This window comes from Euprymna scolopes, chromosome 29, assembly GCF_053919585.1.
Source record: "Euprymna scolopes isolate OS-2025 chromosome 29, ASM5391958v1, whole genome shotgun sequence".
Lineage (NCBI taxonomy): Eukaryota > Metazoa > Mollusca > Cephalopoda > Sepiida > Sepiolidae > Euprymna > Euprymna scolopes.
The window spans coordinates 31099056-31122726 of record NC_136510.1 but is presented as its reverse complement, the minus strand read 5'-3'; the positions used below and the strand labels follow the sequence as shown (position 1 = coordinate 31122726).

General features: G+C 31.5%; 2 protein-coding genes across 9 annotated transcripts in view; one reads left to right on the top strand and one right to left on the bottom strand.

The window, feature by feature from the left end:
- LOC145252571 (coiled-coil domain-containing protein 77-like) overlaps positions 1-15017 on the bottom strand; it is a 113969-nt gene extending 98952 nt beyond the window's left edge. For 3 of the 4 annotated variants that reach the window (XM_080112195.1, XM_080112197.1, XM_080112193.1), the window contains exon 1: positions 14871-15014. In XM_080112195.1, the coding sequence (XP_079968321.1) occupies positions 14871-14893 (23 nt within the window). In that variant the 5' untranslated portion in view covers positions 14894-15014. Of the gene's footprint in view, positions 1-14870 lie in introns of all 4 variants that reach the window. The other variant, XM_080112196.1, reaches the window with a different exon arrangement.
- LOC145252570 (lysine-specific demethylase 5A-like) overlaps positions 14889-23671 on the top strand; it is a 123297-nt gene continuing 114514 nt past the window's right edge. For 3 of the 5 annotated variants that reach the window (XM_080112189.1, XM_080112192.1, XM_080112188.1), the window contains exons 1-2: positions 14889-15694; positions 17906-17983. In XM_080112189.1, the coding sequence (XP_079968315.1) occupies positions 15536-15694; positions 17906-17983 (237 nt within the window). In that variant the 5' untranslated portion in view covers positions 14889-15535. The remainder of the gene's footprint in view (positions 15695-17905; positions 17984-23671) is intronic. The other 2 variants (XM_080112191.1, XM_080112190.1) reach the window with 1 other exon arrangement.

The window sequence follows — 23671 nt, the reverse complement described above, 5'->3', positions numbered from 1 at the left end:
ACATTTTCTGCGGGATAGTTTTTAATGAGGTGAAAACCCAACTTTGGGGAGGAAAAGCAGCTCCCCCATTTATTAGGAGAGTGTTGTCCAAATGAAAGCAATCGTCTGATATGAAGGTGAAAAGCTGACATTAACAAAACGTTCACATCGCTTTCTGGAGACCAACCGACCAATTCGAATCCAGTTTCGCTTTTTTTATACTGAAAGAAACATGCGGCGATCTAAAAAATCTGGAAAAAATAGTGTTTAAAAGTCGGGCAAATTAAATACATGCGCGATCCCCGTTGTTAAGTCATACATATTATCATCTAGACAGCATATAAAAAGTTTTGAGTGAGCCGACCGAGAAGCTGCGGGAAAAAAGCCTTTGGCAGACATGCACACACACACACTAACACACATTTTCGCTTTTATATATATATATATATATATATATATATATATATATATAGATAACACTATCTGACTTACTAGTATTTTTAGGCTGTATGTCAATCTTTTTGTAAAGTATTACACCAGACGAGATGACAGATCAGTTTTATGTCTGTAGTCTGCTAATATACATATTATTACTCTTTTTCATCCCAAAGGCATATTGCTACTTAGAATGTAAGGAGTTACTATTTGGGATCATGTCCAACAGAAGACTGGAGAGTTGAGCAGCAAGATGTTCACATTACTTCTGCGGGTTAGTACAGGAAACAGAAAGGATTACAAAGTCTAGCAGTTTGAGGGAAGAAACTATTGAAGTAGAAAGCTTTTTGGCATGTAGGGACCTCAAGGGTGAAAGGGTAGGATTTTGCCACTTGTCAGGTGTAAAAACGTTGGAGAGTCACAGCAATAAATGCCCAGGATTGGCACGTGTCCTCTGTATAGAAGCAGTGCCACCTGAATCTGGAACCTGTCTGATACAAAAAATAATACGAAAATAAGATAAATGCAAATTTAGGCACTATCAGGGTTTAACGTTTTCTTTTTATGGTAGCAACATCATCTCGTTCATGCAAGTTTATTAATAGTTGGGAAGAAGACGAAAAAGAAAGATATGACAGCTGCATGGGTGCAGAAGCGACAGAGTTGTGGAAGAGAAACGCCTCTTGTGCCGGACAAGTACAACGCTGAAAGTTAAGAGTTCCAATTTTTTTTTTCTCTGCTTTCATCAGGTTAGTCAGGTCTATGCAAGGCTTTCTGGCATGTAAGAACCTCAAAAGTGAAAGGGTGGGATTTTGCCGCTTGTCAGGTTATTCAAATGTATCTACATCGAGGGGGCATTTACTACAGATAGCAGGTCATATAAGCTATTTACTTAAAAATGTTACTGCTTGTTGTGAAGTTTCATGACCAAATCATCGATTGGATGATTCATTAAAAAATATGCAGTGTTTGATAAAAAAAGAAAAAAAAATTTAAAAAAAAAAAAAGGAAAAAAAAAAAATTACATCCTGATTAATGCTTTCGGTTGAGTTTTTTTTGGTTTGTCACTATGCTTATTTGTGTACATACTGCTTGACCAATCATAAACAAACTTGGTCAAAACATCTATCACAGTCAAACTTAAAATGGGTTTCATTTGGGGATATTTGGGTCACGGAAAAGATGAAAAGTCACTTTTGACAATATCTAGAATTCTGTTTATTCTAGAAACTCACTATCTGGCCAATATTGTTTGTGAATTTTTTAGATGAGGATTGATAATTACTATTATTTAGACTACCGTTCTCATCTTTAGTTTTATTATTTTTCATAATGTTTCAAACAATGTAACTTCTGACATTCAAGTGTATCTTCCCAAACTCAAAAACCTTTCTGCTGAACTCTTGAATTGACATGAATTCCAAATGATACCCTATATTTAATCTTTGGCGATAGCATACTCGTTTCACCAGCCATGACCTGGTAGAAGTAATTTGCAATTGTAAAAACACTTATATAACAAAAATAAAGAAAAGTATTTATAGTGTACATGCCCATGATGAAAAGAAATTATTCAATAACTCAAAATTAGCAAGATTTTAGAAAACTAATTTTTAACATCGTCGGGGCAAGGGGGGGGGGCTACAATTTCCCATTAACCACTTGAAAATGATTTTCTTTTTTAAAATAAAATTAATTGATCCATGTATGGTGTCAGATTTTTTTTTCTGTCTTTATGTACGCCATAAAGAATTTTTGGTGCAACTACACTATAATAGTAGAATTGAAAAAAAAAAAAAAAAATAAAATTGATATCTATTGACTTTTTGTGCCAATTTCATCCAAAAGCAATATCTACTTAATTGGCATGTTAGAAGTACTTAAATATAACCTTATTATTTACAAACACAGAAGTCTTTGATCTTTATCGTATAAAAAAAAGAAAAAAAGTCGCCATATTTCTTTGGGAAAGAAAGTAACTCAGTTATACTAAAAACAAGGCAATTTATGATTGTTAACGCATAATTTAATAATAATAAAAAAAATTAAAAAACTCACCAGTTTACCTAAACATTTTATTTTTGCTAATTTTTGAAAAAGAAAAAAAAAAAAAAAAAAAAAAAGAGTACTTTCTATTAATTTTTTTTCTACCATACCGTTTCCCATAATTTTTGGATATATTCATTGCTGTTAACTGAAAATGAAGTAGAGACTATTGGTTTGTCTTGAAATTCAATATTAAAAATTTGGATATTATAGTGTAGTTGCACCAAATTTCCTTCATATTTGTTTTTTTATGAGAAGTATGGACTAGCGTCTAAGTAATAAATGATTAGAAATCATTACAGTACTCACCTTTATATAATATTAGTGATGCTGAAAAGAACACTTTCTATGAACAGTTGAGGAGAGTAAATGAGTTGCTCATCTTTCATCGTGACTGTAATGGTCGCAGACAAAGCTGTTGATAGATATGAGGAAATACAAGGTGAAACGATAAAATTGTCGCTCTAGAAAAGACAACATGATTCCATTTCAGCTTGATGAAAGCCAGTTTTCTTTTTTGTTGCAGACCATCTACTAGTTGGTGAGTTGTGTACAAATCCCAAGAGCGATAGAGCCTTCTATCACGTCTGAAAGTGACACAATGCTCAACAAGTGAGATCGGAGATGCTCCGGTGTACATTGCCAGCACCCTCAAAATGCATCGCTGGATTGCCACAAATAACAGGGATGTGCCCAGAGTGATGAACAAGTTTCCCGCCATGGTTATGGTCTTCGGTATGCTTTTAAGCGAGAGCCACAGCATGCTACTTCACGTCTTCGAAGCCGGTTTGAAAGTCAACACCAAAGTGTACCTGAATGTGCTGATCCCCTAGTGCAATTAGGCCACTGGCAGATCTTGGGTGTGGCAGCAGGACTTGGCACCAGTCCACAAGTCCAAAGAGATCAGGGTTTGAGTTCAGAAGGAGTGGTACGACTTCGTACTCTTCTCTCACTGCCTCACCCTCATCCTGTCTTGAACCCACTGGACTACTTTGTTTGGTCATACATCAAGAACATCACCAACATAACCTCCCAGAACACCAAAGCCAGCCTGATCGCCGCCATCCGCCAAGCTCTCACTGGTGCTTGTGGAAAAGGCATACTCAGTTCTGGACTCATATCGAGGCAGTGATTGAGGCTGAAGGCAGCTATACTGAATAGATGTCAGCTCTACTACATAATCAAGTTACCTGAATTGATTTTTCAATAAAAGTTTTAAAATAAAACTGTTGTGTTGTTTTCGTTAGGGAGACGACTTTATCGTTTCACCCTGTACATGATGGACATGGGTTTGGTGTTTGAAACAGCAAAGGGGAGATAACTCTGAAGTTTGCTATGGGTAACAACCTTGGGATCGGTAACTCTTGGCCTCTAAAGAATGACAACCGTCTCATCACTTATGACTCAGGAGATGTTAAAACACAATCGGACTACATTTTGTTGAAAAAAGGGAGACCTGAAACGTGCAGGGAGTAGAAAATCATCTAAACAAAAGAACGCATAACTCAACCCAGATTTCTGATATGCAATTTCCTAGTAAATGACATGCCCTGAAACAACAAATTCTAGTGCAAAATCAGAACCTGGAAAACGAAGGATGTGCAAGAGAAATTCCAAGACTCATTTTCTGAAATCAGCAAGGATTACTATGGTTTTTAAATTTTTTACAAAGGAGTAACTACTTATCAAAGTCAGAAAGCCACCTGAGGATAAGGGTTAAGGGGTAGGAATGTTGGTGTCAGCTGGAAGATGGTCTACTTAGCACAGCCAATCATGATTGCAAGTATGTGAAAAAGTAGCAGAAAGAAGTCTGGTGATGGGATGTATGAAGATGTTAACAGCAATATAAAGCCTGGAACAATAGATGCAACTGAGAAGAGTACACACAGGCAAAGCGTGATGCTAAAAAAGTGGTATTCTCAGCCAAACAAGCTGCGGCTCGATACCAGTTCAGTCACATTGTGGATAATTCCTTTCAGATCAAAGTAGCCAAGCAGATGAGGAGGGAAAAATCAAAGTAGTAGGAGATATATGTATGTGTGATAGATGATGATTCAAAAGTGAAGTCTCCTTTTCTTTATTAAAATTGTTGAAGAGCTATGAAGACAGGAACAGTACCATTAAAACGAGTGACATTTTGTGTTCCAGAATTTACTTTTCTACACGGTCACGATCATTCTCAATGCACTTTTGCCAGAAATTCACATCTCTGCTTCTGACGCATGTCCATGACAGGGATTGCTTTTTTAGTCTTACAATATTAATATTTGCAACAGAAAGATGAAACTTTCATGAATGCAGTCCTATGAAGGAGGATCTCAGTAGTAGAAATGAGATCCCTCAAAACTCCCTGGCATCTCATACAAGGACCATGTCACCCACAATAAGTCCACAGAAGGGTCACTTAACAAGTGTGACACTATGAAGACCTAATGACCATGAAGAAAAAGAAAATTCATATGGTATGGGCACATAACATTCTCAGAAGGACTTACAAAGACGATCCTGCAAGGAACAGTCCAGGAAAAAAGAAGACGGGGCAGGCAGAAGTGGGCTGACAACATCCTTGACGAGACAGGGAAAAGCTTTAATATTACAGACATTCGTCTACAACTGCACCAAGTAGAGCCAGCTGGGCCACTGTTCATTCACCCTGTAGTGCCACTATGTCCCTAGTTAATTATAGGACCAGGAAAAGTAATAGAGAATGATTAACATCATGTCTTCTGTGAGGTAGGTGTTCTAGGGAAGAAAAAAAAAAATCATACCTCACTAGATTGCAAAATCGATTTTGTACCTTGTTACGGCAAGAAAGAGTGCTTGTAGTGAAACCTCTCCTGATGTATCAACAGTGCTCCATCTTAGGATGTTTCTGATTCTTATACAGAGAGAGGATTGTACTCAAAGTCAGATACTTTCTGGAGCGATAGAATGATTCAACCATGGTTCCATCAACCTTAGCAACAATTTTGATACAAGTTTTCCAATTCAGTAAAACTTGTAAGCGAATCTTGTTCGCTTACCCTTCCCCCATGCACACGGGATTAAATCATCCGCTAAAAATGGTGAAATGCATAGAAACCGCCCTTTATCTCATAAATGATAAACAAAAGGAAGACATCACCCATTATATATAGTGATTTCAGAACACGGGTCACATACATTCTAATTTATACTTTATATATTAGTATAAATTTCGTTTTTTACACAAACTTTAATTATATATGTGAATACACGTTTTAGCTGTGATCTTGTTTGAAACAGAGTTTCCTCAGGACTTTATATGTATGCACATATATAGCCAATAATCTATTAATGTCTGCATGTTTGTGCCTTTGTGCATTTTTTTTTTAATTTTCTTCCTTTGAAGATTGTAATGCTGGGTATGGGGCAGCCAGACCAGCTGCCAACATTGCCCTGCTTTTTATTGAAACCAACTGAGAGATTAGTTGGTGTTTTAGTATGTCTGCTAAAATCTTTTGTCAGCTGCATCAGAGTCGAAACTAGGACCATCTGAAACAGTGATGCCTCTGACACATAATGCGAAAAAAAAAAAAAAAAAAAAAAAAAAAAAAAAAAAATTCTGTTGTGGTCAACTGGACCATTTTTTTTTTTTTTTTACAATGGAGGAGGGGGGTCACTTTTTGCATCGGGAATTTTTGCAAGTCACGCACGCATAGTAAACTGAAAGTACCTTATTTTGCAGGATCATGACATCATAAGTCATTGTGGCCCAATGGGCAAAAAGTGTTTGCCAGTAACGTTTTTCCCTGCTTTCCATCTTCTGTGTTTCAGGTTCCAGCCTCCCTACCGCGGTTAATACTTTTTTTTTTTTTGCGCTCACTGCTAATTTGATTGAAAGAAAAGCGGTTTTGATTCTTTTTTTTTTAAGGGGGTGGGGGAGATCCAGAGAATAGCTACTTCTTTGTATCCCTTCTGCTGAAATATCTAGTGGGGAGGTTATTCTTTTTTTGGGATGATTTCGTTCTTTCATGGGGGAAAGTGCTCAATATTTAAATTTTTTTTTTTTTTTTTTTTTTTTTTACATAGGAGTCACCACTTATCAAGGCCCGGCGGCCTCTGAAGGATATAGGTCATCAAGTGTACAGTAGTCAATAGAATAATATTGTAGTAATCGTTAGTAGTGGAAATTTGGTAAATTGGATTAGTTAAGGGGACCATTCATCAAGAATTTGTTTACGTTCGACTTAAAGACTACCAAATTGTAATCAGCTGGAAAATACACAAATGGAAGAGTTCCACAGGCATGCAGTTCTAAGAAAGAAGCTTTGTTCATGGAATCTACATTTAGGTTTAGGCACAGATAAAGAGTGGGGGAAATTATTGATAGTGGTTTCAGTTAGTCGAGTGTTTCTTGTGAAAGTTTGGCAAGGGGGGACCATAGATTGGAGCTCAGACGGACATTTGCCATGAAAATAACAGTAAAGCAGAGACAGGCTTGCAACGTCTCTTCTGTGGGAAAGAGGTTGCAAGGACGAGAAAAGGGCATCCCCCACTAGACTATGAAGTCTATTTTGAACTCTGTCAAGGCAGAATAAGGTATTTCTAGCAGCTCCTGCCCAGATGTGGCAGCAGTACTCAATCCTTGGATGTACCTGGCTTTTATATAGATATAGAATTGCATCTGCAGCAAGATATCTAATAGAGCAGTAGAAGGATCCTACCACTTTTTCAGTGACCTTGGCAACAGATTTGATGTACGTGTTTCATTTCAGATCAGGAAAAAAAAAAAAAAAAAGGTCAAGCCCAGAAACATATCAAAACATGGAGTCTCCCCAAGACAAGGGCCATTCATTTCAATTGATGCCAGATGGGGATCAGAGCGTTGATGATGTAAAGATAGAAACTTGGTTTTTAGATGCATTAAAAGTAACCAGCCACCTCTTTCCCCAGTGTACCACGTGCTCAAGATCAGAGGAGAGAGAATCAGAGAGAAGTTGGCCATTTACGGCCTTTGATGTGTTGCCATATGCTTAGTATAGCAGTTGTATCCAAATTGAACTTCATGTCCACCAGGGCAACGCCGGGTATCCATGCTAGTGTATGTGTGAATCAAGAAATTTATACCATAATAGTTTTACTTATTAAGCACTATTTTAAAAACACTGGAGTTTCATTGAATTAAAATCCAGTAAACAAAAAAACAATCACAGATATATCTGTGATTGGAAAAAAAAAGGGCGTAATGTAAGCAAGCTATAAGGTATTTGCAGCTTCTCTTCCAATTTTCGTTTTTTTTCATCATGTCAAAACACATTTTATTTCCTTTTGGTGGATTGATTGTTACTATTTCTTCTGACGAGTTATGGGCAAAATAGATTCACCGATTGATATAATTAAGCGACGAAACAGATACTGTCAAGAATTGTGTCAACTGAATCAAAGGAATAAATTGTAAGATGGTCAGCATCATGAAATTTGGAATATAGACTGTCATTCATTCATATATATATACATATATATGTGCATCTGTATGCATATGTGTGTGCATCTGTATGTATATATATATATATATATATGCACCTGTATGCATGTATATATATGTGCATCTGTATGCACATATATGTGTGCATCTGTATGCACATATGTGTGTGCATCTGTATGCACATATGTGTGTGCATCTGTATGCATGTATATATATATGCATCTGTATGCATATATATGTGCATCTGTATGCATATATATGTGCATCTTTATGCATATATATGTGCATCTTTATGCATATATATATATATATGCATCTGTATGCATATATATGTGCATCTGTATGCATATATATGCATCTGTATGCATATATATGTGCAGCTGTATGCATATATATATGTGCATCTGTATGCATATATATGTGTGCATCTGTATGCATATATATGTGTGCATCTGTATGCATATATATGTGCATCTGTATGCACATATATATGTGCATCTGTATGCATATACATATGTATATATATATGTGTGTGTGTGTGTGTGTGTGCGTGTGTGATTCCAGACAAATCATCTATACCTATAGGGTCTAGTATACTACTTAAAACTTTGGATCTTGCTTTCTGTCTCCGCAAACATTGGATTTGTCATCATTGTTAATCATTCATTTCAAAACCAAAACAGTGAAGGTAACCGCACACAGTGTATGACGTCATTAAAAGACCATGTAATTCATCAAACTAGAGAGAGAAAAAATCCTATACAACGTTTTATCTAGATTCATTGGAACATAGACTTTGTCACTTTGGTTCATGGGTTATCGACTAAAAAGCTGTACGAGGGGCATGCAATAAGTAATGCCCCTGAGCCACTTCCACTTGTCTGATCTAGCTGAAATTTTGCATGTGCAATGATTTATATCTCTACGGGTTATATGGCAAATTACAGCTCTGAACTAATTGTGGTTTCTGTTTTCCAGGTGTTTGAACTGCATCGGTGTAAAATGGAGCCTGTTGAATGTAGAGCAGTGATCCGGTTTTTGTATTTGAAAGGACGCACACCACAGGAGACTTGATGAAATGAAAGAAACTTATGGTGATAATGCCCCATCATATGACCTTGTAAAACGCTGGCATCGTGAATTCAAACATGGCTGGAAGTCTGTGGAAACAGCTTCCAGACCTGCCCCCCCCCTTCTGCTACTGATGAGGCATCTGTCTGTCAAGTTGAGACTGCCATTTCGGAAGATCGGCACATTACTATTCGCCAAATAGCCCAACATGTCAAGATTAGTACAAGGTCTGTGGAAACTATCATTCATGACCATTTGCATATGTATAAGGTGTCTGTCAGATGGATTCCCAGGTTGCTCATACCATTCCAGAAGCAAGAACGCGTTGAGTGCTCGAGGATGAATTTGGAGATGTGCCAAGAAGATGAGTCAAAATTTTTCAAAAGACTGATTACACAGGATGAAACCTGGGTCCATCACTATGATCCAGAGACCAAAGCCCAGTCAATGCAATGGAAGCACTTGGACTCACCACCTCCAAAGAAAGCAAGGGCGCAGCCATTCACTGGCAAGGTCATGCTCATAGTCTTCTGGGACCAGGACGGAGTAGTGAGGACAGATTTCCTGGCAAAGGGTACCACAATTACAGGAGTCTATTATGCTTCACTTTTGAGAAAATTAAGGGAAGCTATCAAAATAAAGAAGCGGGGCAAGATCAGCAAAGGTACCCTCCTCCTACAGGAGAATGCTCCGGTCCACAACTCGCATGTCACCAGATCAGAAGAACGGGCGTGTGATTATGAAATCCTTCCCCATCCTCCTGACCTTTCACCCTCTGACTTTCACCTCTTCTCAGCCATGAAGCTGTTTTTGAAAAGAAAGCGTTTCCCAGATGATGCAGCCTTGATTTCTGAAGTCACGTCGTGATTGGAGGACCAATCTGGGGTGTTCTACAAAAACGGTCTCCAGAGCTGCATCAAACGACAGGAGAAATGCCTAACTCTGGGTGGTTCCTATGTAGAGAAAGACTAATAACTGTGCCAAGTTTCATTGCTCTACTGCTATGGGAAGTGGGTCAGGGGCATTACTCATTGCACACCCCTCGTAGAATCATGAAGCTCAATTATACTGCTAAAACCGACTTGGTTCTGTGCACACTGGATGATGTCACAGAGGATACAGAATGATATCAGCAAGAAGGATTCATGCACACTGGATGACGTCACAAACAAAAGAGATAATATTTTCCAGAGTTTTTAAGGGATGACGTCATCGTTTCGTAATGTCATTCAGTGTGCACAATGCATTTTGTGAGATCATCCAGTGTGTACAGTAAAAACAAGACTTAAGTTTTTAAATACTGACCCAACGGGTCACGAGTGGTTTGATGTATGTATAGGGATTCCAAAGTTTCAATTTACAATTTGAATTCATTTTCAGAAAATAAATTATAAATTTACATTCAAAACAAATTAGGCACAAGGCCATCAAAAGTGTAGGGAATAATAGGTGTCTTTTGGTCATCCTTGGTCTATAGTTATATATTCAGCTTTGAAGGCCGACACACTCATTTTAGTAGAGAAGTGGGGGGGGGCTTTTGACTTGTATGCAAAAGGTAAACAAATGCGACAATGCCCCTGAAAACCTCTCTTTCCATCAAACCATAGGAAGAGGAGGTTCCGGGTAAAAATCCTTGCCGTCCTCAGGGGTGGGGTTGAGGACTAACTTTTGTAAAACCACCCTGACGGTCGCAAAGTGTTTAGAAGAAGAGGTGGGGATGCTCAGTTATCCACATTTGAATCACATCTTGCATTTTCTCCAGGAAGAGAGGTTTACTTCTTGAACAGGTCGTTACCCTTAGCCCCCTCCCCCAACCACGACCGCTCTCATCGTTTCCAACACCCACTGAGTCACGTGACCTTAACGCAAAGCGCACTGAGGAAGATTGCTTTTAATATGAAGAGTAACATTACAATAAAACATTTTGTTGCTAACTATTATTATTTTTAATTGCTATTGTTTAACTTTTATATATATATATATATATAATTGAAAGCATTCATTTCCTCTTCTGTTCCTTTTTTTTTCTCTTACATTTAAAAAAAAAAAAAATGAAAAATAAATAAAAAATAATATGCGATAAATATTTCTAATGAAATGAAAACGTAGATTTCAACACAAAAGTAAAAATAAAAGTGAAAAAAAAAAAATTTGTTTTAATTTTAAAAAGTAGAAAATTGATTAAAAGCATTTTTTTTTTTCAAACGCTGAAAAAAATATTCGAGGGGGGAGGGTAAAAAGTGAACAGTACGTTCAGATAAATTAACATTTTTTTTTCTATACTGAAGCATATCGTATATATATTTTATTTATATTAAGAATTTAAATAAATTAATTACACCCCCCCCCCCCAATCCGCAAAAAAGAAAAAAGTCGCGTTTCAAAAATCAGTCTACTGTGAAAAGTTGCAATGGAGGACATTTGCATAAAAAAAAAAAAAAAAAAAAAAACAGATTAAAAAATCCTGTAGACTGGATAATTTGCGGAAAAATTAAAGTAGATCAGAAAATTTTGAAATAAAATTGGATTTAAACGTTGAAATATATTTTTAAAAAAAATGCTTAAAGAGATTGCAAATAAATAGATAAATTAAAACGGAGTTTTAGTTCAACAATCTAACCAACAGACATTTCATCATACATGATTGGACAAGTTATATTCATTAAAAAGTTCTCTAAAATTGTATGTTTTTAACTTTGCAATAATGCCCTTTTCTCAAATTTTGATGGGGAAAAATAAACTACATAAAATATGTTTCATTAAATCGAAAATGTTAAAAAAAAATATCAATATAAAAGAAGTGCGTAGTTCTTAAATTATGCAAATAATTGGAATTTTTTGTTTTGTCATTTCCACAGCAATGGACGATTTTTTTTTTCTTACTGGATAATTAAAGGAAAAGATCTAATTAAAAAATATATATTTAATAATTTAACAATAATAGAAATTAAACACGTAGAAAAATGTAAACTTTTAAATAATTGTTATACAGATTAATTATTTTTTTAATTTAAAGTCAGACACATTCATTTTAGTACTTAAAGTACTAAATTATTTTATATGAAAATATGAATGGTAAAAATTTCCAAATTAATTTATTTTCCACTAAAAATAAAAATAAAAAAAATTAACAGCAAAAAAACAAAAAAACAAACAAACACAAAAACACTTATGTATTTTGCGGGGAGATGATTTTATTTTATTTTTTTGGAGAGAGACTATTTAAATTTATTTCGGTAATTTTAAAATGACTTTTTCTGAAAGTCACATATGGTTGAAACAACAATCAAATAAGTATTTATTTGGGAAAATGAAAACTGTCTCCCCCCCCCACATTAATTGAACTTGGCAGGCCTTTTTATTATTTATATATAAAAAAAAATTAAACTTGTTAAATAAAAAGAAATAGGGTTTTAAAAAAATACAATTTTTTTTTTATTTCTTTAAAATAAAATCATATCTAATTTTTTATGAATTTTTTTTAATTTTTTTTTTTTTAATAAAAGGCGACAAAAATTAAAATGAAAAGAAACCTGAATTTTTAATTAGAGAACTTGCTTACGTGATTTAAGTAAAGCTAGAAATGGAGAACTCAAATCTTCTTATAAGTTCTTTCTCCTTAGCAACAAAATCGATCAGAGCGATAGATTTAAATAATCCATAACGAAATGAATCCAGATAATTTTCCGATACATTTAATTTAAGATGCAATCCGAACTCTCGACTCCAACTAAATAAACATCAGGAAGTTATTTATTATTTTATTTTTTTTTTTTACAAAAATGAAGGCTTTTGTTATGGGTGTCATTTTTTTACAATTGTTTTAGACCTCTGTTGTCTTTGTCAGGTGGTCGGTTATTACACTAAATTTTTGATTTAACTTTATTACTAGTACTAAATAAATTTCCGGGCTTATTTAGAATCACAGATAAAAAAAAAAGAAAAACCTAAAAAAACAGAAACATCTTTATTATATACGTACCGTTACGGAACGAAGACGTTATATTCCAAAAATCGCGTAAATTGATCAAAGACATTTTTTAGCTGTGATTTTTGGAATATGACATCTCCATTTCTTGACGAGTGCGGACATCCAATATTTTTCTGTAATTTTTTTTTTATTAATAAGTATTATTAGCATCAATTTTTAAGAATTTCAATTATGAAAAAAATCTAATTACAATTAAAAAATCAAAAATATATATATTATATATATATATATATATATATATATCCTTTTCATTTTTAACTATTATACCTTCAACCACGCGTCAGATGTTTGTGTACGTTTTTACCATCCCAAATTCCCTTTTTTTTCTTCTCCAAAAAGACGTCATCCTTCTACGATTATTATTCAATTTTGTAATTAGAAAAAATAAATAAAAAAAATCACATTACAAGATCTAGGAACAAAGACACGCATAAACATTTAATATAGATTATTTTTTTTTAAAGAAAACCTTTTTTGCTAACTTTAATAAAACAAACAAAAACAATTGAAGAGAAAGAAACCGAACTTTTAAGTAAACAAATACAAAGACGATAGATTCGAATTTAAAATTCAGCTAAAAACAAATACGCAAAGAACAAAACACGTTCTCTTGAAAACAAACAAAAGGAAAATAATCGATATTTTTTTTTTTACTTTGTTAATACTTCAATGTTATTAAAAGTATACAAATCAGGAATTTAGGAGGGCGAAAAACGTAGATTTCCCGTCAAATGTAGAAAAACAAGCTAAGAAAAGCGGAAATGAAATTTAGGATGTTTCCATGCATCCTCCTTTCTTCCTCGCGATTCAAGCTTCTAAAAAAAAAAAAACAGGAGGGTCACAAATCACGTGACGACTTATCGTAAAACGTACTCAACACTAACCCCATCCCCAACATACAACATTCAGTCGATTACAAATAAATCGATGTTTCAAATTTTATTACTCTTAACAAAAATGAAAAAAAAAAAAAAAAAAAAAATTATCTTTACGATTACCGTTTCAACTTCACTTCCGGTTGGTCTTTCGTTTTTAATTGAATTTTACGGTATTTTTTGTTTATTAAATTGTTATGTGAAAGTAGAGTACATATAAAGGAATACTCCCTCCCTACACATGTTTAGAAGGTTTTTTTTTTCTAAATAACGTTATGATCTAGAAAATATTATATATATATATATATATATATATATATATATATATATATCATTGGCATGGGGAAATCGATCGAAAGTAAAGTGAAAACAATAATCGTAAAGATAACATCAAAAAAAATAAAAATAACGTAAACAAATTAAATATTTATTAAAAGTCAGAATAAAAAATAGATCCGTTAAGAAAGCTGGAAAATTAAATATTTTTACCAATTCTTCGATTCGTAGTTAAAAAAAAAAACCTTGTAATTAATTTTTTTTTTTTTTGTTAGTCTTTGAATAAAAATTAAGTTATTTATTATACATAAAGTAATTTTAAAATTGAATTATTTAAAAAAAAAAAAAAAAAAAACTCACATTGTCAACATTTTATTTTCTTAGTTACCGGTGCGAGTTTTACAAACAATCATATAACCGTAAAAATAAAATATAATGGTTACAGTGATATATTTTTTTCTGTTTTAAATTTGACTAATCGTATTTTCTTTTCTTTTTTTCAATACATACTTTTAAAAATTGAAATAATAATTGTTCAAGCTAAAAGGGTCATTGCATGTCCTAACGAGTTTTACAAAATCCGTTACAACTTCCAATGTTGCAACTAAAAAAAAATTACAGTTTCCACATCATAACATCAATAATTTAGATGCCAACTCTGCTAACAATCTGTATGCGAAAGATATCCATATATTTGTAGGTTCAGTAAACAACTAGAAGTCGTGAGTAAAAACTAGTGATATTAATTTACCTGAGCCACTCAGGCGCCGCCATTTTGTTGCTGTGTGTCGTCACCGCTAGGATGCTACAGGCTGCGCCATCTAGCGGCCTAGTTTGTGGGCTAAGAGCCAGTCAGATATAAATATTTTATTTTGGAGTTATTTTTACATTCAAATATCAAAATCTACCATTATTTTATATAAGATTACGAAAAATTATGATCCTGACAAAAAATACCCCAAAATATTATAAACAAAAAAAAAAAAAAAAGAAAAATAAGCAAACAAACAACAACTAATTTTCTCCGTTGATGTGACAAGCTACTCCGCTTTACATGAACTTGACCTCTTCTAAAGTGACCTCAAGATTTCTTATATTCGTACGCCAGTAATGAAGGCTTAAAACAAAAACAAAATTATACCGAATGAGAATATTTAAAAAAATATCTCTCATTATTAGTTTGAACTTATTGTAAGAACAGAATTGTCGATATTTGTTTGGGTTTTAAGAAAAAATTCAGTTTGAAGTCTACGAAAGTCAGGGCCTTTTGTGTGCGGATGTGGCGATCGTCATGTTAGTGCTTGGGCACACATTACCCACACACGTTCTTGATGGAGTTGTTTGGATTAATGTTTACAGTATTTCTCGACAATACGTAAAAAAATTGTGCTAACTGGATGCCATTACCTATCGAATATGGAACTCTTGGATACTCCTTACAACAACTTTGTGTCTCCGCCAGATGCGCCGGTGTTTACTCCGACGGTGGAAGAATTCTCCGACCCTCTTGGATACATTGCAAAGATCAAAACGATAGCAGAGAAAACTGGAATTTGTAAAATAAAACCACCTCCGGTTAGTATATATATATATATATATATATATAAAGTGTCTAAAAGAACTTGATTTTGTTAGGTTGTTAACTTTATTATTTGTCATTTTAATTATTGTAGGCTGTTCTGGGAATCTTTTGATGGTTTATTTTCTATTTGTCGAGGTTTTATTAGTGTTTTCTTGACGAAACACATGAGGTGCAACGGAGTTGATGCGTGCTGTTAGCTTAGTCAAACATGGCGTCTCTTTTGTTTGGTTGAGATTTGACTCTGGGACAAGATACAAAAACTGTGTTTGATTTGTTAAAACAAGCTTTTATTTAAAAATATATACATTCATCTATGGTTTCTGTACATTATGGAGATGTTTATGCTAATTAAAACAATCTATTCTTTTAATTTAAGACGGTGTTTTTATATTTATTTACCAATGGCCGGTTAGATCACCTGAACGGAGAAGGAGGAGCTGGAAGAAAAGATGTCGGATTCTCTTTCTCTCTTTATTATTATTATTATTTTTTTTATAAGATATGAGCGTGACTTTTTGACAGTATATAATAATTCAGGAATATTTTATATTTTTAAAACTAGATAATAAGTTAGATATATATTCTTGAACATAGCATATTAGATCAGGATATTATTGTTGCATTCTATGCCCCTTAATAATTTGGTATTCGTCTTTAAATACCAAACTTTATGTATTTAAATTAATTATATTTCTATCATTTTTTTTGTTTTTATTTCTATTTAAAAAAAAAAAAATCTGAAATAATAAAATTAACGGGCATTAAGATTCAACATTTGTTTACAACTGTGTTTTATTTTTTAATTATTAAAAAATGAATTGGAATAAAATGGATATTGAAAATATCTTTTTTCAGCGTTTCTGATTTTTGACATTTTATTTAATTAAAAACAAATATAACCACTCAGTTTTTCATTTATATATATATATATATATATATATATATATATATATATATATATAATATATATATATATATATATATATATATATATATATATATATATATATGAAAAGGTGTGGTGGATATTTTAATTTGATTTAAAGCGAATTGCATAAAATAACTGGATATGGTTAACATAAACATCCAAGTTATTTTAAAGATGCATTGTCAGATCCTTTAATAACATGTATTTATATATAAAAAAAAATGAGCAAAATAATATTTCTTATTTGTTGACGTATAGAAATTAGGTACTAGTGCAGAGAGTGATCCTCCGGACGTAAATAATAACGTTATTATTTAAAAAGCCATTCTTAACATGGGGAGGGTAGGGTGTTTTGTACCTATTCTATACTTAAACCTTACAATTGAATAATAATAAAAAAAATATCATTAAACTTTAAACTTGGAAATACGATTTTAAAAAATAGCGCGGATCACTCTCTGCACTAGCACCAGAAATCCAACATCTTTTAAAACTTTTCTTAAAAAAAAATTTGTAAACGTGTTTTCGTTTTAGTTTCTTTAATCTCTTAATAAAATGGTGTAACCTGCCTTTGGTAACATGTTATATAATTTTTTTTCTTGTTTATAGTAATACGTGCAAAAAATGGATTACGAATTTTTTTTAATATAAAGATAATGTCTAAAATTACCAATAAATTTGTTTCATCCGCTCATCCTTTAATAGGGTATCAAGAAACACTTTTTGCTATTGATTCTAAAATATTTAGACATTAAACTATTTTCATAAATGCTTTAGAAATTGTTTTCTTCCAACAAAAGAGTTGATCAGATAAATTCTTGAGTAAACCTTGGTTATTCTAAATGTGCTATCGAATTGACTGAAAGTAGACCAAGGATTTTTTTTGACCCTGTCAGACAAGGAAGACCAAGAAAATACTTTTTACTAAAAGGCGTCTTTTTTTTTTTTTTTTTTACCAGATAGAAACAATATCGTTAAAAAGGCAGGGTCTGAACTTTACTATTCAAAAAGTTTTTTTTTTTTTTTTAATTTTTTTTTTTTTTTTTTCAATTAAATGCTAATTTTATTTTTATTACATTTTTTTTTATCCTTTCCTATTATCCATGCCATTTAAGCTACCAAAGGGATGACATTTGTTTTGCATTAAATAAAAAATATCCTTAAGTTCAGTCAATGTGTTAAATTTAATTAGCATTTTTTTAAAAAATGAATTTTGATATTAAAAAAATAACAAATTAAATGTTTTTTTTTTTTTTTTTTCAATTTATTTTTTCAGGACTGGCAACCACCATTTGCTGTGAATGTGGACAATTTTACATTTGTACCTCGAATTCAGAAGTTGAACGAGTTAGAGGTTTGTTACATACGTTAAATTATACAATTATATATATATATATATATATATATATATGGCATACATAATGTGTGCATATACGCACATTCCCACTTAATACATCTATCACACTAACATTAAATAAAAATAAAAAGCCATTTTATAATCAGAACATTTTTCGTTTTCTCGTCAATTTCTTAACCCCATATCAAAACAAAACTTTAATAGTCTAAAAAGAAACATTTATATTAAAAAAAAAATAAATAAAAAAGATGCTACAATGAACCCTGAATAGGAGTCGTTGGAGACAAATTCTCCATCGTGCTTGGAGTCCCTTGAACGACAGTAATTTCAGAATTTGCGTTTTATAATTTTAAATTTATTTCCAGCTTAACTAGATTTTATTTAATTAAAAAAAAAATAATCCTAAGAATTAAAAATGTTCTTGTTATTGTTGATATGGGTTTCTGCAAAAAAGAAGCTGAGTGAAATGTAATGAACACCCTAGCTTCCTTTCTGCCTAACCAGCCACACAATATGGCCGACTCTCTCTCTCTCTCTCACACACTGCTGCTGGTGCCCTTACATTCTAATGTTATTCACTTGACTTTTTTTTTTATGTTTATTATTATTTTTTAACCCTTCCTTGTGCCAGGCCTTCCTTAAAATGTCCTGATTTGTTCATTAATTAAAACCTATCACCTTTTAAGTTTGACCCCTCCCCCTCTCTATCTTTTCCTGTTTCTTTCTCTCACCTTTAAGAAAGAAGAGAAACTGTCGTTTAGGGTGCGTCATCAGTAGTATAATACAAAAATGTGTGTGTGTTTATTCTTACCAGCTGTCTACGTATGTGTTTATTCAGTGTGTGTGTGTGTCTACAGTAGACCTATCCATAAATGCTTAATCCACTTGCATCCACTTCCTAATCTCCACCATGGACACTTCCTAAACACAAAAAATAGGCGACAAAGAACTTTTTTACTTTTCTTATTCCAGTATAAACACTAAAATCAAAAAAATTGTGAAATATTAAAACTTTTCAAATGATTCCTGTTTCATGTTTTTCTCCTTTTCTAACGATTGTCATGTAAGTCGTAAATTTATAAAATTAAAAAAAAAAACAAAACTGATTATTGCATTTTTTTCTAACTACAGTCCATTGACTTTATTATTAGAAGTTCTAGTAATAATGGTACATTTTTTTTCCTAGCTGGTGCTGTAAATTTGTAAGTCATCTTATGAAGAGGCAGGATAAAATATTGTTTTATATTTTTTAATTGTTAAAATAAGTTCTCATTGTTAAAATAAGTTGGGATGGGGAAATACTCAAACACTTCAGAAGGTTCTAGTATATATATATATGGCTACTGTAACTGCTCCATAAAGGCTGTAAATGCGACTTAAACTATATAAAGAATTGCTTGTGCATAGTAGTTTAAATATTAAAAAGAAAAAAAATGTTCTCGTAATCCATTTCGTTTATTCTCACTTGTGTTTTAATTCACTTTAGTTATGAATCGTGTAACTTTTAAGGAAAAGTTTTCAGGTTATTTTTAAACAAAATTATAAGGTTTGTGAACTTTGACTGCATTTTACAAATATTCTATTGCATTTTTCCAGTAGAGAACTTATTCATTCTAATACTTTCTAACATTTTTTTTCTAAAAAAAAAAATAAAGCTATTTCGGTTGCAATTTATTTTGTAAAGCGTTAAATTTTTTTCACATTGATTAAAAAAAAATTTAAAAAATTAACAACTCATACAAAAATACATCTTGGTATACTTACCTTGTATAGAATTTAAATTAATTTTTTTAACCTTAAGTGTTAGGTTTACTTTCAGTAAAAGTCATTTTGATTAGGTTCAAATTCTGTAGAATCACCCTTATATATATATATATATATATATATAATGTGTGTGTGTATATTCTTTGCACATTTACTCTTTCTATTGTATTTCTTTTCCAATAGAGAGGTTTGGTTCTTAGTCTCTGTCCTGAGTTAGAAATTTTACTTTTTGTCTTAATCCAGGGTCCCCCTTTTTGAGAAAACCAACGATAGGAACTATACTATTGCCTGTTAACATTTTCTCAAACTAAAATCACCACAAACTTTGCTCTCTTTTTTTTTCTCATAAGATAATATATTTATTGAACAAATTGCATAAAGTTACTAGTTTAGAAAATGTGAGGAATACATTGAACTCTGAAATGATAGTAAAAGTAATGAATTTTCAAGAACATTTTTGGGTCCATTTGAATAATTTTTTATTAAATATGCCAGATAGTAGGTAAATTTTATACATAAAAAAATTATTTCCATGAAATGTTGAAATCAGATCAATTAAAAGATGCTATATCTTCTAATAAGGCATCATAAATTCCAAGTTATATTAGAATATCTTGTATATTTCTTAACTATACCAAGTATAACAAGAATCTTTAATGTAGAGATCCAAATTTTATGCATTTGTGATAAGTTATAGTTGTTTTTCAATAAGTAATCCTTACTAAATTAAACTGCTTCATAAATAAAATGATTATTCTTTATTTTAATTTCTATTTTCACTAAGTGTATCTCCTTTTTTTGTATTTTTATTTTGGACAAATGATTTAAATTTTCAATTAATTTCGAATATTTCAACTATTTCGTCTCCCTCTGAATCCCTTTTTTTATTTATTTTTTTTAAGGCCTTCAATACCAGGAAATTAAAAACTATTTCAAATTAAGAACTGTTTACCTCCATATGTTTTCATTTAGATATTTAAAAAAAAAGACCCTCTTCCTTTGTTTTTCATCCATTCTATTTTGTATTCAACCAGGAAAAATTGATTCTATTCTCTCTTTTTACTACATCCTTTCATCAAACATTTCAGGAGTCATTTTAGATTCAACTACTTTTCTTTTAATTACTTCAAAGCTTATTACATTTATTAAGAACTTTATTTCTTCTATTTTAAGACAGAAAATTATAGCCATTTTGATTCTTATTGAAATGGACTCCAGTAAAGAGGTGTACACTGGGAAAGATCATTCTATGTAATGCAGAAATGTAATCTTTTTCCTATTCAATCAGCCCCCACCATTATTTCCATTTGCAACTTATGACTACCTTAAATACATTTTATTTTACAATATAATGATCAAGTAAATCCAATTTTGCAATAAATAATAAATGAACAATATATAAAGTACATTAGCTGAAAAATGTCCTTTAGACTTATCTTTATATATATATAAGCCAAGAACTTTGTAGCGATTTTTTTTTTTTTATATGCTCTCATGGGTAATGATTTTTTTCTTACCAATGGAGTAAAAATTGTCTTTACTTCCATTTTTTTTCTAGAACTTTCAACTAATTCATAAGCCATTCTCAATGAACTGTATTATAAATACCATGCAATATTCAAGTATAGTTAAAATATTGAATATTCTGTCTTAAATTTTGGAGCAAGTCTTAAGTATCCTTTTTATAAGTTTGTATCATTTGTAACATTTTTGTACATTATGATTCAAAATATTAAAGGTTTCTTCATATTTTAATAGTTTTCGAAATCAAACATTTTAGCTGTAAAAATAAAATAAAAATTTCTAACAAGTTTATTCCTAAAAAGTCGATTATCTGTCAATATTGAAATGTTCTTGTGAAGTTTTCTTTCCAATTTTCTGCCCTATCCACTTCAGATGACTATAGAATTACATAAAAGAATTCCATTTTAAATATCTAAACAATGTTGAATATTCCAAAACATCTGAAAAATTTTCAATATTTTATCAGTTTTTTTTTTATTCAAACATTTCTTTTTCATTAAAAAATGTAAGTTTTTTAATTTAAGATACTTTCAAATGAACCTATATATTTTTCTAAGGTTTAGAATTTTTATTCAAATTTTATGTTTTTAATCTCATCAAATTAAATAATTTTTAAACAGTGTAGAACTCTCCAGAATAACTAATATTTGGTTAGTTTAAGCTCTATACTAATTTTAAGACAGCCGCCACTCTAATTTAACAATACAAGATGAGTTGACCCATTTAAATTCATAGGAGTCCACTTTTTTCATATACTTTGATTTCAATGCACATTTGGCATACCATAATCCATTGGACCACAATCACTATCGCGATTTATTCCACCTTGATTTAATTAAAAACAATTGACAGTAAATTATGACATAGGCATTCTTCTTGTATAACTAAAAATAAGTAGTCTTCTATATTATTCTTATATGGATAATATAAAAATAAACCAGTTTAACTATTTAAGTTACATGGGTGTTTATGGTGTGTATGAGCATACTATGTAAATTAGATGGCAAAGCACAGCAATTTTGAAGCAATACTAAAAGTCGCTCCCTTTCTAAGTGCTCACAAACACATTAGAATGCTTGAATCAACATAGTGTGAAACTAAAGAAATTTATAGACAGCTAGATGAGGGATTGGTCTGTTCAGTTAATTATAAACTACAGATAATTTGAAGAATCATTTTTTTTTTTTTTTTTTTTACATAACTCAATCCAAGAACTAAAGAATATTTTAGTGTTTATTTTGTATCATTGAAATATTTAGGAAAAACAAATTTCATGAACAAAGCTTCTTTTCTAGAACTGCTCACTTGTACTGTGAGGCTGCTTTCCAACTGACTACAACATAGTTGTCTTCAAGTCCAATGTAAATAAGTTTTTACCCAACTTCTACTACCAATCACTACACTGTTGTCTCACTGACAACTTTATATTCGTTAACCCTTATCCTCGAGTAGCCTTCAGGTCTTTATAAGTCATTTCTATTGTAAAAAATAAGTTTATCAATTTTTGTATAATAGATTTTTTAAACTGGAGGATTGATATTTTGAAACCATATGAATAAATATGTAATGAAGAATTGCTTAGAATATTTGAATAACTTTGAAATATTTTTGTTCTAGATAAATTTTTATTTTTATCTTTAAATTAATTTTGACAGGTTAGAATTAAAAATTTAAATCTGAAGTAAAATTCTCATCAGCTGTTAATTTGTTGGTTTATTGGTTTCTTTCAAGTTACTAATACAGCTCCTATTAAGTAGTAGCCGTTCTGAAATCCTGCTATTACTACTACTACTTTAAATTGTGTAGCAATACCAGAAATTTAGTGGACTTTCTAAACAAGAAATGAACCATTGATTTTGAATTAACAATTTTTCAGCATTCAATTGACTAGCTTAAACAATATCTTTAGTTAAATCTCGACGGTGATTATTATATATATTTTGAAACTATATATTCACTCATTCTTTATAACATTACAATTTATCATGTATATTTGTTTTAACATTAATGTTATTTTAATGGTAGGTGTATATGCAAGTACTTGTCATGAAATATATTTTTATTCATGGAGTTGATTTTCTCAAATAACTATTTTTGTTAATTTCTTTAACAGAAGTCTTTAAATGACTTTTTGAAATATTTTTATAATAAAAGTATATTTATCATACATCTCTGGAAGGTGATATTTTTTGATTTTTGAATAAAGTTTAATAAAACTTGACATGAAAAAGATTCTAATTCTAATTTCCAGCAAAAGGTTTTGACAACATTTGTATGTATGACAATTTTTTTTTTTCCAACTTTGAACCTTGGCCTTTAATGAAAAGAAAAAAGAATATATGAAAAAAAAATTAATTGCTTCATTATTTTAATTCATGCAATATAGAGTAAGAGGGG